The sequence below is a fragment of the Betta splendens genome, chromosome 21, assembly GCF_900634795.4.
Source record: "Betta splendens chromosome 21, fBetSpl5.4, whole genome shotgun sequence".
Lineage (NCBI taxonomy): Eukaryota > Metazoa > Chordata > Actinopteri > Anabantiformes > Osphronemidae > Betta > Betta splendens.
This window is the reverse complement of record NC_040899.1, coordinates 12,978,370-12,992,255: the sequence shown is the minus strand read 5'-3', so window position 1 is coordinate 12,992,255 and position 13,886 is coordinate 12,978,370. Positions and strand designations below refer to the sequence as shown.

Here is a 13,886-nt window from a genome sequence, read left to right as displayed (position 1 = left end):
CACACACACACACACACACACACACACACACACACACACACACCAACATCTGTGTGTATACAAGCCTTTCCTTTCACCTGGCCATCACCTGCTCTGGGGGCAAGCAGGGTGACATGCACACATGTAACGAGACAATGAATGGGTTAACAGGACACAATGAGAAAGCTGTTCATACAAATACGCAGCTCCCACATGCCCACAGGTGAAGGGCAAACGTACACAAGCTGCATCCACACGGCCAAAGCCCAATTAATTAATTAAGACCTCCGCTGTATATTTAGTGAGAAATAGACATAGAGTTAATTACTTACACACATCCTGTGACATCCACCTGTCGCTGTTGCTAAGCCTTTTTGGAATTTGACACCTCCTCTAATTCCATCCCAGCTCTTTCTATGACCTCGTGAATCATTGCTGCTCTAGAGGTCAGAACAAGTTACGGATGACAAAATGTTCATCCATATTTATAAATAAAGTAAATAGACCAGACTCGTTTTACGACTCTGGCACCCTCGATGGCGATACACAACCTCGCCACTAGATGGAAGCAACGACGAGAGAACAATTCGTAGCGCATCACAGACAATCAAAAAAAAAAAATAAACCCGTTTATCAGTTTATCGTAACACACAAAAGGAACAAAGATAGTATGTATCTTCTTAATTTAATTTACAGGCTACGTGTTATAGTTTTAATCTGCAATTTTTTGTAGATGCTCTATATTTATGATATTCTCAAAGAGAATACAGGGTAATTCCTATCCCAATATTCTTATATACGCAGATACATATTATCAATTCCTACTTTGTAATACTTTGCTATAATAATCTATAATAATCTATAATAAGATATTACTATTATTAGTAAAGTTTGCCACATATTGGGGGCATAATGTTACTCATTTCTATGAACAAATCTGCATGTGGGTCTAAAAAAGCCAGACAGTTACACACTGGTGTAGTTTTGCCACTGCAGCGTTTGCTTCATTCAGCTTTTGCGATTCTACATCAGAAGTGAGATGAAGAAACCACTGTACTTTCCCACCAGGGGAACACCTTGGACCCCATTCCAGGATCCCATCCACCTACAGCAGACAGAGAGTGAGGGGGGGGGGCGGCGAGAGAGAGAGGGGATCAGCTCCCAGAATGTCTCTATTATCCAACCACACCAAACAAACTGTTGTGTCAGTGTGTTACCATTGTGTGGTCACGGGGCAGGTTGCCACTGAGCATGGCTGCCATACTGATGACTAAGTCACTTCAGGGCTCCGGGGACAATGGCGCTCTGGAGCCTCCACAAAGAGCGAGGCTAATGCTCCCCTTTCAGCGCGCCCGCTCAGCTGCTGAGTGTGCAAGGCTGCCGGGCAGCTGGGCCGGGGGGGCCGGCCCTATAAAAACACTGGCGAGGGTCTCTCCCCCGACATTGATTATACTGGATCTGTCCCACCTCAGTACTGTCTGTAAGTATATCAACACACTTCCTCAGACTCAGCTGAGACACTGCAGTCGGGAGCTCTGTGTACTGGGGTGGAGCCCGGCAGCCTCCGAGATGCTGCTGTAAATGCTACTTTAAACCGGGGCTTTGTTCGCCAGGGGTCAAAGCGTGGAAGCCGCCTTTTACCCTTGCCTGTGTCTCATACCTCTACAAGTAGGAGGACAGCTAGCAGGAGGATGTCCTAATTTATTAATTGAACTCTGATATGAACTCTCAGATATGCGGTTGCTGGTTGAGTCTCCAGAACGGAAACAGAAACAAATATGTCCTGTGGTGAAATTGAAAAATTATGACTGGATACATTTTTATTAGGAGATTTTTGGAGTGAGAGGTATTTCTTCACCGACTGTCTGCTCCAACTGTGTAACAGAACAGAAGTAGCATCTTTCTACTATTGTTTGTGCTTCCAGCTTAAATATTAAACTTATTATATTATGTAGTTGCAGGATATATTAGCTTAACATCAGCCTCTGCTGTGGTTAGTTACAGCTTTTTCTATGCTTTGACTCAACATCCCTGAAAGCATCCCGACACCACACTGACTCGAGGGCGACACAGTCGTGACATTTAGTTTGATTGTGAAAATCTCTGCATCCTCCAGAGAGTTACCCCCGAAGGGAGAAGACGCAGCCATGAACACTCAACAGATGGAGCAGATGGGCCAGTTCAAGATCACAGTCTGGGAGGAGGAGAACTTCCAGGGCAAGCGCTGCGAGTTCATGTTGGAGTGCCAGAACATCATGGAGAGGGGCTTCAACAAGATCCGCTCCATCAAGGTTGAGAACGGACCGTAAGTCAACGTTGTTGTTGTCTTTTAACTCTGATCTAACTTGACTTATGGGTTTTATTTATAAACTATAATGCAGCCTGTAGAAATGACACATTCATATCTTAGTAAGAGTAACTTAAGGTTTAACAACATGTGGTGAAGTATTTCATTAAATATTGAGGCCTAAAAACAGTGGCTCAAACACAATAAGACTATTTATTTACTTGACTTTTATCTGCTTGAAAAAGTCTAATTAAAGCAGAAATGTCTCAAACACTGACTGTGATCAACAACAAAAAAATTGAAACTTGAATTACCATTTATAGTGTTATTACATTGCTGGTGTGTGTGTGTGTGTGTGTGTGTGTGTGTGTGTGTGTGTGTGTGTGTGTGTGTGTGTGTGTGTGTGTGTGTGTGTGTGTGTGTGTGTGTGCGCGTGTGCATGCATCCATGTGTGACCTTGTTGTGATATGACTTGGCTGCGTGCAGCTGCCGGCTGACTGACTGATTGGAGATCAGATAAAAAAGCTCCGGGTGCAGCAGCAGCAGCAGCCGCAGCACCGACGGGCGGCGGTGGAGGCAGGAGCAGCAAGTGTTTAATGTTTGCTTTGTGCTCTGGGTGACAAAAGAAGCTGCGTGCTCTCCTCCCTATGCCGTTTAGTGGGCGTGGGGCTTCATGGTTGAATGGAAATGAGAGCTTTAGCGTTGTTACATTAAAAACCCCTTTGTGGTTATAACTGGCTGTCTTTTTTAGTTACATGGATTAATGCTTGTGTCCTGTAGTTGGGTGGGCTACGAGTACCCAGAGTTCCAGGGACAGCAGTTCATCCTGGAGAAGGGAGACTACCCCTGCTACGAGGCCTGGAGCGGAAACAGCAGCTACAGGACCGAGCACCTGCTTTCCTTCAGACCCATCAAGTGCGCTGTAAGTTAACCCCCGCCCCCCCCCCCCATCAAGCACACCTACCTTATTCCCATCTGAGCGTGTGCTGCCTCTGTGCGTGGGTCCCTGCAGAACCACAGTGACAGCAAGGTGACCCTGTACGAGTGTGAGGACTTCCAGGGCCGTAAGTTTGAGATGTGCGACGACTACCCCTCCCTACAGGCCATGGGCTGGTGCAGCAAGGAAGTGCCTTCCATCAAAATCAACTCCGGAGCGTAAGTTACACTCTGCTTTATGCAGCCAGATGTAAAATCATATGAATCTTTGCAGTCATTTTGAATATCTAGTATATAATCCCCCCTCTCTCTCTCTCTTTGCAGCTGGGTGGCCTACCAGTTCCCTGGTTACCGTGGCTACCAGTACATCCTGGAGAGAGACAGACACCAAGGCGAGTACAGAAACTACAACGAGTACAGCACCCAGGCCCACACCAACCAGGTGCAGTCCATTCGTAGGATCCAGCACTAAGCCTGCACTGACCCGACCCGGACCCCCCCCGCCACCCAAAATAAAAAACTCTCCCCGAACCCCTTCCTCCACTCGAACCCTGGACAGACCACTGTCACAGAACATTAGAGGGACACACCCTTTCTGTCGCTCTGTGGCTCTGCAAGTACGGATATCTAAGTACCCACTTCTACTACCATGCCAAAGCATGTTCTTGAAATAGGAAATAAAGGCTTTTCTTCAAAACTAGCGACTGTCGGTATTCCTTATTTTTCTTACAATAAAGTCCATCGACTAAATTGATTTACAAATAAAAGTCAAAAGATTGCATAGGCCAATGCAATCACATTAAATGGACTTTGACCTCCATGAATTAGGCTGTAATTAGCTTTTAAAGGTCATCATTTAGTCTTCTAGTGACCATACATGGAAGCATTCCATACTGTGAGGCTTTAGCATGTGTTATATTGTTCTTGTCAGACTGTGTTACTTATTCCAATAAATAACAGCACCAGATTGCATTTGCTTCTATTATTTGTTCACTTACTGCTGCAGGCAAAGGTTCACAAGAGGCCCGTTCAACATACATTTATACCTATTATGTTGATACAGCAACATTAAAAAATCCCTTTACCAAGAATAGATATTTACAAGGGGCCCCTTTAAACCACATAATTACAACTCAGTGCTAATAGCTCTACTATATAGTCGTAGCGATGTGACTTTGTGATCTACTGTATGTTTGATAGTCGGGCCAAGAAGAGCAATTATAGTTAAAAACATTTTTCAAAACAATGTCAAACTAGTGTCTGTTGATATTATTGGACTCAATCTGCTCTTTAATACTGGTGTTTAATGACACAGGCCCTTCATCCGCTCTATGGGGTCTATGTGCAGCCCTGCATCCTTGGCATATTTCTGCGGTACATGCCCTGTCCAAGGTGCTGAACTCTCTTTGAATAACAGGCTTGTTTTGCCCTCAGAGTAGTTTTTTTTTTACTAAAATAAAGACAGAAAGGGAAAAAATGGACGAAAATAAGCAAATAAGCAAAAGCTCAATTTTCTCTGGACAAGTCAGTAGTCTGGTTCTACCCAAAATAACCAGTGTTCATCTAATGAGGACACGATTGAAGGTAGAAAGCTCTCAAATAAGCAGCAGCTGAAGGGAAAATCAAGCAAAGCGTTGAGGGTTTCACTACATCAGACATATACTTATACGTTTTGTCCAAGCAGTTAACTTGTTAACTTTGATTTTTACACCTGAAACTCTTGACTTCATTTACATGTAGCATCAGTAGTATTTCATTTTTAAATTCAATTTGGTGGCGTAAAGAGAACAATAAAGAATCATCCCAATATTTATAGGTTAAACTAAATTTGAGGCCTCAGGTCTTCATCTGCTTTAACTGCTTTGATGACAAATACAAAACTCCCGCCCCCTGCTGGTACAGGAAGTAAGTTAGTGTTACTGTTCAGCACAAACAGAATACTTGTTTAAAGTTTTCTTTGAGCAGTTTCATATAGATGTGTTTTATACATGAAAACCAAAAATAAGTATCATGCAAACTACCAAAGAATAAATGAAGTGAATTAACAGCTGCAGATTGCAGAAGTGGCTGCAAATAAAAAGACTGACTTCCTGGCTACATTTACATGACTATCTGAACCCACACAAATTGCAGTATTTCACTTTTTAAAATAAACAAAATATGCCACAAGCCGTTCTTCACATTAAAAGTCATATTGTAGCATTTGTTTGATTATTCTAATACGACGCCATCACGTTTATTTAACACACGCCAGGATCCTGGAGTGTGTTTGCCTCCACACACACTCTTCCTGTAGGTCCAGGACATGGGATTCCGTGTTACACACCCAGCAACCTGCGCCGGCTCACGATCCCACACCCACAACACCAGGATCTTTTAATAAATGTGTAACTATGCGCACACACCTTTCTCAAATATACATTCCTCTGCAGACTGATTAAAGAGGCTGCTCTCCTGCTTGCAGAGCAGTGGCACTTCAGCAGCACAGTCGGTGGCAAGCGGGGTCACAACAACACTTCACAGCACCCAGGTAGGTTTTTAAGCTTCATAATTTGGGATGAAAGCTTTGTCAGATGAAGTTAGGATTAAATGTTTTGTTAAAACTGCACAAGTTTTGAATGTTGAATCTTTTTAAAACAGAGAAATTGTTTGGCTTGATGTTCTTCTTGATGAATACATCTGCTCAAAAATTAGGAATTTATATACAGTACTATGCGAACTGAAACCTTTGCTTGCTAACAATTTTCTGTTATACAACTCACACACCTGTACCAATTGTAAAATGAGCGTTTGGTTTCATTGAAGCTAAACAAACTTGTGCTTTGTGTAATCAATCCTATTCATTAATTGATCCATGAACATCTGACCACCTGCGGATCGCTGCCTGGAGGCTTCTCACCGGCTGCTTCGCTGGATACGGTCTCGCTTTCGAGGCTTGTTTTAAGTTGCCTGCGACTTGTAATTGGACACAGGCAGCTAAAGCAAGTCTGGGACGCCAGAGACACACCTACACCGCAACCTGGGAGGAATGACAACAATGTGAGTGCAGGAGAGAAGGACCTGCTGCAATCTTAACCCACCAGTTTAAGGTTCTGACCCATTGTAGGCCACCCGGTCTATAAGAACCACTGTGCTGCTTGTTTTGCCACTATCTCCGCCCACCCACTGCCGATTACGTGGATCAGGCGTGCTTGTCTGATCAGCAGCTGAAAAGGAAGGAATGGTAGAAAGAAAGAAGCAGGACGTGGCCATGAGGACGGAGCTTGCCAACAGAAAGCTGCTCTAAAAAACAAGACGAGAGCTTGAATAATCTGATAAAAGATGCCTTTATGTAAAATGTGCTATTAAATAAATTAAACATTATCTGTGTGCATTTGTGTTTTGTCGGAGCTGAATCAGTTGAAACATTGAGGGAAGAAATAAATGGATTATATGTCCCAGTCTGTGTCCAAGACTGATTTAAAGCTGTTTAGCCACAGATCAAAGATAAGAAATCCGACAAGCTCACTGCAACATTTCTATGAGAAATGTAAAATGTAAAAAAAAATGTAAAATTGGACGCCTGCAATTAGTAACATATCAGCAGAGAGGACTGTGCAGAGCCATAAGAAAACAAAGACGGGACCACGTCAGTCAGTATCAGAAGCCATGGTTTTAAAGTTAGTTACAACCTCATTACCCTCAGATTGAGGCCATATAACCCTAAACCCACAAACAGAAGGTCGGGCGGGATGAAATGTTCTTGTTTTCCCATGTGCAGTGAAGCGTGCACGTCAAGGTAAATATTCTTTTTTCAGCATGAAATAGGCCTTTGTTGATTGCCAAGAGGTAAAGAGGCGGAAAAGTGAGGAGGATCTGAACTGGTTTCCATGTCAAACACTTCAATTCACCATAGAAACTCAGATCTTAACGCGGAAACTTTATTAAACTGTGATGGTGGATTGATAAGGGCCGAATTTCTATCGGCCTCTTTTTATTGTGGGCACCAGGCGGGCTGACAGAGGTAAATTGCTCTTTTAATTAAAGCAATGCACCAGGGGAAATTGCTGTCTGAATATTGTCTCAGAGATGGGGGCCAGTGACAGTTGCCTGGAAACTTCAATCTGTCCACCCGCATTTATTCCAGATCACAGTTATGAGATAAAGTTTAATAAAAATCTTTTCCTCCGCCACCAACGAAATGAAATCCAACCCTTTCTGAACAAGCGAACACAATGAGACAGGACTGCGGAGGAAACCTCATGTTCAACATGTATCTCTCGGGTTCGTCACTTTGTCCAGTAAAGACTCATAGACGCAGCGTGTTATGATAGAATGTTTAAAATGCTGCCGTGTGTCGGTGTCTTGAGGCGGCGGTGCTCCGTTTCCAGCGCTCAGCATTGTTCGTGCTTTTCAATCTGAAAGCCCGTCTGCTCTTTTGTCGGAAATCGGAAATCCTTTTTCCTGGACGCGTTTCCTGGCTTCTCTCAGAGGAACCGGCGCAGACGACACGCTTCGCGCAGACTGCAACCGGACCGGGAAACAATTAGGATTTTAATCTGTTTTTTAACTTTAAGTGAGCTTTTGTAATCGTGAACATTGGGTTTTTAGTTCGGCAGCGCCGTGCAGCATTTTGGGTCCGCTTTCTTCCGGATCCTGTTGTTTTTACTGCAAACAGACACAAGGACTGTTTTAGTTCTATCGCCCATTCGTTTGTGGACGCGTTTGATTCCTCCTTGTTTTTAGAGTCTCGGCACAAATGAATTTCTTTTTCTTATTCAAGTGATGCAATTATTAATTACAAGTATAACATCAAATAGGAGACAGAATCACTGCATTCGTTCCAATAATGATGTATGGATTGTGATCATACTGATAAAATAAAATATTGATTTTCTGTGTTTTTTTCAGATCCAACAGAAAATCTGTTGAAAGAAAGCAAAGGAGCATCATGGGGTCCAATTAACACGGGAGTGCAAAAAGGTAAGATGTCTGGCAGGAACTGTGGTTATGACAACGCGGCATTAGAAAAGATAAAAAGACACAGATACGTATCAAAAGTGCGAATCTTTAGTTGCCACCAAACAGAATTTTTAAATCCAAGGAATTAAAAATAAAATGTAAAAGAAATAAATCAGATATGTTATCAAGATCAGGACCAGAAATCATTTTGGCTTTGTTATATGTGTTTTCAAAAATTGTAAGGCAATGCAAAACAAAATAAAACAACAATATTATACAAAAAACATAGTTTCTATATTATTATCCTAAAGTATCTGAACTGACTACTAAAATATATGCTAAGCAAAAATAAAACTAATACTTCTAATAATAATAACACTCTAATTGTGGAATAACCAGGTTAACGAGCCTTTAATTTAAACACAATTGGACAGAATAAAAGAGAAATTTACAACTAGAATCCAACATATACAAAAAAATGTGTTTAAAATTGATGTAACTGTGCCAACACTCAAACGATGTCGAAAACACACATCTATCATTTTATGGTTGAATACCCTACTAATATAATATGACCTAATCATTGTAAACAAAGAAATGAAATCTTATATTGACTGGAATATAAAATTGTATGATCTAAATGTAATCTATTAAATTTTATTAAAACAAATAAACAACCGTGTAATTTGCCAATTATATGTGAACCATATCAATAGATTGCACTTTTTAAAAACGCGTTTTTATTCGAATAATTTGTCAGACTTCGAACAACCGCCACACCTTTATTAATTAATAAACAATAACTACAGGCTAATAAATATGTCGTTTAGACAGATTTGTGGATGTGAAACGAAACAGATGTGTGTGGTTTTAATTAAACAGCTGCTTTGCTCCTCGTGCTTCCCGTTCTCGCTCCCTCCTCTCAGGCAGCGGGCAGATTCAGCTGTGGCAGTTCCTGCTCGAGCTGCTGTCGGACAGCGCCAACATGTCGTGCATCGCCTGGGAGGGCACCAACGGCGAGTTCAAGCTCATCGACCCGGACGAGGTCGCCCGGCGCTGGGGGGAGCGCAAGAGCAAGCCCAACATGAACTACGACAAGCTGAGTCGCGCCCTGCGCTACTACTACGACAAGAACATCATGACCAAAGTCCACGGCAAAAGATACGCCTACAAGTTCGACTTCCACGGCCTGGCGCAGGTGTGCCAGCCGTCCACCACAGAGCAGGCCATCTACAAGTTTCAGGGTAACTTCTCCCCGATTCACTTCTCTGGGATTTCCAAACTGAACCTCGTGGCTCCCGCCGTGGGGCCGTCGGGCTTCTCCTACTGGCCCGGTTCTCCTCCGGCCGCTCTGTATCACAGCCACAACCTCCAGCCTCCTGCGCCCTTTGGCACCGTGTCTCCGTCGCACATCAGCTGTGTCAACAACCTGAGTAACATCAGCAACCACTACAACTGACGTCCAATGTGTCTTTGGGAAAAAATGAGGGAGAGTAATGAGACGGGTGTGACGGAGAGCGCAGAAAGGTCTGTTGGGCTGAGTAGAAAATGACCTAGTTGGTAGGAATTAAACGTGTATGGGTAAATTCAGTAGCATAAAGTCCACACTTTTATGCTGCTAAAACGACAGTTTGGGGCAAATCACGTTAATTGCGTTTCTAATCAAAATGATATTTGTGCCTCCTGCAGGCCGACGCATCTATTCGCCAATTCATTAGGAGAGTTGCCTATCAAATTACGCATAGTGTTTGAACCTTTACGCGCGGTATTTCAATATTCAAATTAATATTATTTTAATCCATTAACTATATTATTTATATACAATCTCAGAAATTAAATAAAAAACTGGACACATTTCTTGACAGATAGGGGGGAATTTAGAAATAAATGAATAGTAGATTATTTTAAATTAATTAACATTGTGTTTGTTTTTGACAGTTTACGGTTATTATTGTTTTCGATGTTCTTATGTTTCCCATTTTTTCTTTCTTGAGCTCCAGTTCATGTATTGTACAAGTGTGTTAGCGCACGTTTTCAAACTGTTACTGGACTACTGGCGCCATCTGGTGGCAATTTAAAGTAGTGCAGCGTGCCGCAACTAAGACATGCAGTCAGGTTACTGCGTGAGCCTAAATGAACCATAGGTGTGAATGTGCGGGGACTCTCTGAACTGGTGACACGTCCAAGGTGAGCTCTCGCGCGTTAAAAGCGGTGATTTTCTGGCGAATTTATTATCACTTTAGTGTCCAAACTCACAAGCACCAGGACATTGTGTCATGAAGAAACCTGAGATATACATCATTACTGTACTGCATCAGTCCCCGAGGTCGCACCACGCCTTTCATGATCATTTACTTTGATTGACGTGCAATAAAACTCCTACTCTAATTGTACAGATTTGTAGTTTGTGTGGCAGACGTGCCAACGAGAATAGAAACAGAGGCTGTGATTCCGTGGCCCATTCTAAGATGGCACACAGGTAATTGCTGCGTTTTTGACCTTGAAGCGAATTAGAACGTGTCCAGTCACAAATGCTCACACTGTAGTAATGAAAAGCCAATAAAGTAAATAATTATAAAAAATTCATGTTATAGGCAGTAGCCCGAGTATCACTGTGTTGAATTGTGTCCAAACCCCTTTGCTCCATTCTCACCTGTGTCCTATTTTACCAAACGTGTTGTCAGAGTTGTTATTGTTGTGTTTCCTCAAATGTTTTCATGATATGGTTTTTAACTGATATTAAATAAAGTCAGGTGATGAGCTAAATAGCGCTTAGTGTTGCTGAAGCTGCTAAAACCCCTATCGACCACACGGCGGCGCCACAACTCTTCCGACGCCCGGTCATCATTTATGTAACTGGGCAATAACGGAGTTGGCTAAATATAGAACATAAAAGCATCTGCAAAAAGCAGATTACTCAGAAACCCTGTTGAAAGTCTGTTGAGGCTTAAGCACTTGGAGGCTAAGTATTTGAACCTGGAGTGGACATAAAATGAATTAAATGTAAAAAAAACAAAACAATAGTGTTGTTTCTCACTGTGCATATTTATAGACAATTAAACCAGAGTGCAGTGAAATAGGTCTGTCAGTGAACTCTCACCTTTGGATCTAATTACTAACCCACAGCACCATCGTGCCTTTGTCATCGTACTATAGGCACAGCTGGTCAAACTCAGGAACCAATGTTCTTGTCAGTGCAAGCGGTCGGTGACTTTCACAGCGTCGTGCTCATCGCGGTCTTCTCTGCCAGCTGCTCCGCTGCTAATCTGACGTTCCTATTGTTGTGTACCCGTCCTCGCTCTTCTTCTTGCATAACAAACCGGGTGGGTGTTTCTCATGCAAGCCGCAGGATCAACAATGCGCCTGCAAAAGACTGAGAAGTGAGAAACGATGCGAGAGGAGGAGGATTAAAGAGAAAATAATTGCATTTAACCCGTTGTGCTCTGACACACGACAGGAATGTTAATCACAACATCCGTAATTTATTCCCTTGTCTCAGGTTCAGCCAGTAATGTTGCCTCATAGCTTGAAGGACATGGGTTTGAGTCCCAGATTTGGCCAGATGTTGTACTGTATGTTTGGACGTTCTCCCACAGTCCTACACTGACTCAGTGGCAGCTGGGGTTGGCTCCAGCATCCCATGATCTTCACGAGGACAAGCGGATCCAATAATGGCTGAAGGACCTGCTCAGATTCCACCATGAACAATATATGAACAATACATGTAGCACCAGATAGCATGGAATAACACAAAGAAGCTAAGTGAATGTTTCAGAAGGTTAAGTGCAGTGGTTTTGAGCTGTTAAGCTCATTTTATACTGACAGGTATCTGTGAGTCACACATTCTGAGAAGAAACACAGGGACTCTTTGTACTAAGAGTGCAGACCATTATGACGAGGACACGGGGTGAGGCAGTCAGTGGGCTTCGTGTGACTTGTGTGAAGCGTTGCATTCAGTGAGTCATGCTTCCAGCTGGAGAGAGTGGTAATGAAGGCTCAGCCAAATTAGAAGAGTACACCTACATAGGGCTTAAATAGCCTACAGAGAGTAAGAGGCTGAGAACGGAGCGAGACCTACTGTAAAGACGCGATGTGGCGAGAAACGAAGAGACATAAAAAGACACACTGAAGAACAAGTAACCACAGAGAACTATGGCCTTTCGTGTGAGACGCCCACCTGTCTGACGCGAAGCCGCAGTAGATTCTGTGACCTAAAAAGCAACACAATGAACTCGGCGAGCTAAAATGCAACGCAGACCCACAATGTGTGCGTGTCAGTCAGCTGCCATGTCATCCACGTCAGTTACATAAAACTAACAGGGCGCATAATCATGCAAATTCATGCAGCGTGAAACGATTCACTGTCAAATATGGAAGGGGGAATCACAATCAGCTCTGTGTAGGTGTGTGGTGAATGAAGAAATGTGCACGGTGTTAGAAATGCGTTGCTTCTTACTGTATGTAATAACTGCTCAAATATAACAAAGTGCTACTTTACTTCCACATTAAAAGATTTTGCAGATGAAGCAGAGAACCTTTCTGTGAACTTGACTCGGTTCTTCTGTATGGAAGCCCGTTTCCGCCACTGGAGATAAAAAAGTGCCTATTTTCTCGAAATATTGAGATGCTTTCTTGAAATATTGACTTATTAACTCAAATACTGAGATGCTTCCTCAAGATATTGACTTACTGCCACCAGGAAGAAGTGTGTGCAATGGTCAGCTACCCGTGCGAGCGGCAAGGACTGACGGTTGTTTCCATTCCATGGTTTTGTACTTCATGAAGGCATCTTCTAGCTTATATTTAAATTCAACAAAACAATATAAACTATGTTTTTAATTATCCGTTTTCCACTTTAATGTTGCTTCATTGACCAACATGTGCCTTTTCATACGTGAGACACCTCAAGAGTACTACAGTGTTTTGCAGTGCGATGTTGATGTTGATATAACATCACACCAACCATAAAGCTACATAAACATACTGTACTCTACACGTGGCTTATGCAAAGTTACTACAAATTGTTTTAAAGTGTGACAATCCAGCCCTCCAGCCACTGGGGGTGCTGTTGTCTCTGTTCCATCTGGTGTTTGTGCTGTGTCACTTCCTGTTCTGTGTTCCTGCAATCGGGCACATTACCAACACCTGTTCAATAGCCCCTTATTTAAGCACTCATACCACAAACCACTTTGTCAGGTCACCCCATACGTTGTCTGTTGTGGTCCAGGGTTTTCTTGTAGTCGAGTCTTGTTGCGTTTTGTCCTTTGTGTTGTGTGTCATTTATTAAGTTAATTTTGCGGTATTCTTTCCTGCTTAGCAGTGATTTTCAGTTTACGTTTATTTTGTGTTCACTATTGTTGTTTATTTTGTCTTGTCTAAAATCAAATTTATTAAGTCAAGTTTTGTCATGTGGTCGTGCATTTGGGTCCTTCCCTCTCTGCTTGTTAGTCTGGTCTATTGTTCCCAGTGTGGGACTTTGGTTTGGTTTGCTTGGCCTAGGCTCTGAGTGAGCGGCTCTAGTAAGTATGTTACTATGGTCCTTGGTACAGAAGCATCCCTGGCGTGTGCAGCCAGTAAGTCCCGCTCTGGTTTGTGAAGTCAGAGCGAAGAGCATGTCTGTAACACTCTGCCTGGTGTCTTACTTCACAAATTCTATACCAGTTTTAACCTCCAGGTTTACTGATCGAAAATAACCTGCTGCTGCATCCTACCCCTGCTGAAATAAACAGGTGCAAGTATGTGT

At 42.7% G+C, this 13,886-nt stretch overlaps 2 protein-coding genes across 5 annotated transcripts; both read left to right on the top strand.

Moving 5' to 3' along the window:
* The first annotated feature begins 1,245 nt into the window (after positions 1–1,245).
* Positions 1,246–3,902, top strand: cryba2b (crystallin, beta A2b). Of its 2 annotated transcripts, none has more exons than XM_029136757.2 (5): positions 1,246–1,463; positions 2,066–2,284; positions 3,047–3,188; positions 3,279–3,421; positions 3,527–3,902. In XM_029136757.2, exons 1-5 carry the CDS (start codon positions 1,246–1,248, stop codon positions 3,672–3,674), a joined length of 870 nt encoding a protein of 289 aa, XP_028992590.1. In that variant the 3' UTR covers positions 3,675–3,902. The 2 variants fall into 2 exon arrangements, with proteins under 2 accessions (XP_028992590.1, XP_028992589.1); XM_029136756.3 differs by having other exon boundaries at positions 1,333–1,459; positions 2,096–2,284.
* Positions 3,903–5,671: 1,769 nt separating this feature from the next.
* On the top strand, positions 5,672–10,734 carry fev (FEV transcription factor, ETS family member). 3 transcript variants are annotated; one of them, XM_029137812.3, is made up of 3 exons: positions 5,672–5,732; positions 8,093–8,164; positions 9,070–10,734. In XM_029137812.3, exon 3 carries the CDS (start codon positions 9,129–9,131, stop codon positions 9,600–9,602), a length of 474 nt encoding a protein of 157 aa, XP_028993645.1. In that variant the 5' UTR covers positions 5,672–5,732; positions 8,093–8,164; positions 9,070–9,128; the 3' UTR covers positions 9,603–10,734. The 3 variants fall into 3 exon arrangements, with proteins under 3 accessions (XP_028993645.1, XP_028993643.1, XP_028993644.1); XM_029137810.3 differs by lacking the exon at positions 5,672–5,732 and adding an exon at positions 6,744–7,465; XM_029137811.3 differs by lacking the exon at positions 5,672–5,732 and adding an exon at positions 7,624–7,757.
* The last annotated feature ends 3,152 nt before the right edge of the window (positions 10,735–13,886 follow it).

Bases quoted from the DNA above. Each gene is read 5' to 3' on its own strand.
- cryba2b (XM_029136757.2), top strand. From the start codon at position 1,246: ATGACTAAGTCACTTCAGGGCTCCGGGGACAATGGCGCTCTGGAGCCT. The intron at 2,285-3,046 runs GTAAGTCAACGT...TGTGTCCTGTAG, and splicing joins ATCAAGGTTGAGAACGGACC to TTGGGTGGGCTACGAGTACC. The intron at 3,422-3,526 runs GTAAGTTACACT...CTCTCTTTGCAG, and splicing joins ATCAAAATCAACTCCGGAGC to CTGGGTGGCCTACCAGTTCC.
- fev (XM_029137810.3), top strand. From the start codon at position 7,417: ATGAGACAGGACTGCGGAGGAAACCTCATGTTCAACATGTATCTCTCG. The intron at 7,466-8,092 runs GTTCGTCACTTT...TGTTTTTTTCAG, and splicing joins GTTCAACATGTATCTCTCGG to ATCCAACAGAAAATCTGTTG. The intron at 8,165-9,069 runs GTAAGATGTCTG...CCCTCCTCTCAG, and splicing joins TAACACGGGAGTGCAAAAAG to GCAGCGGGCAGATTCAGCTG.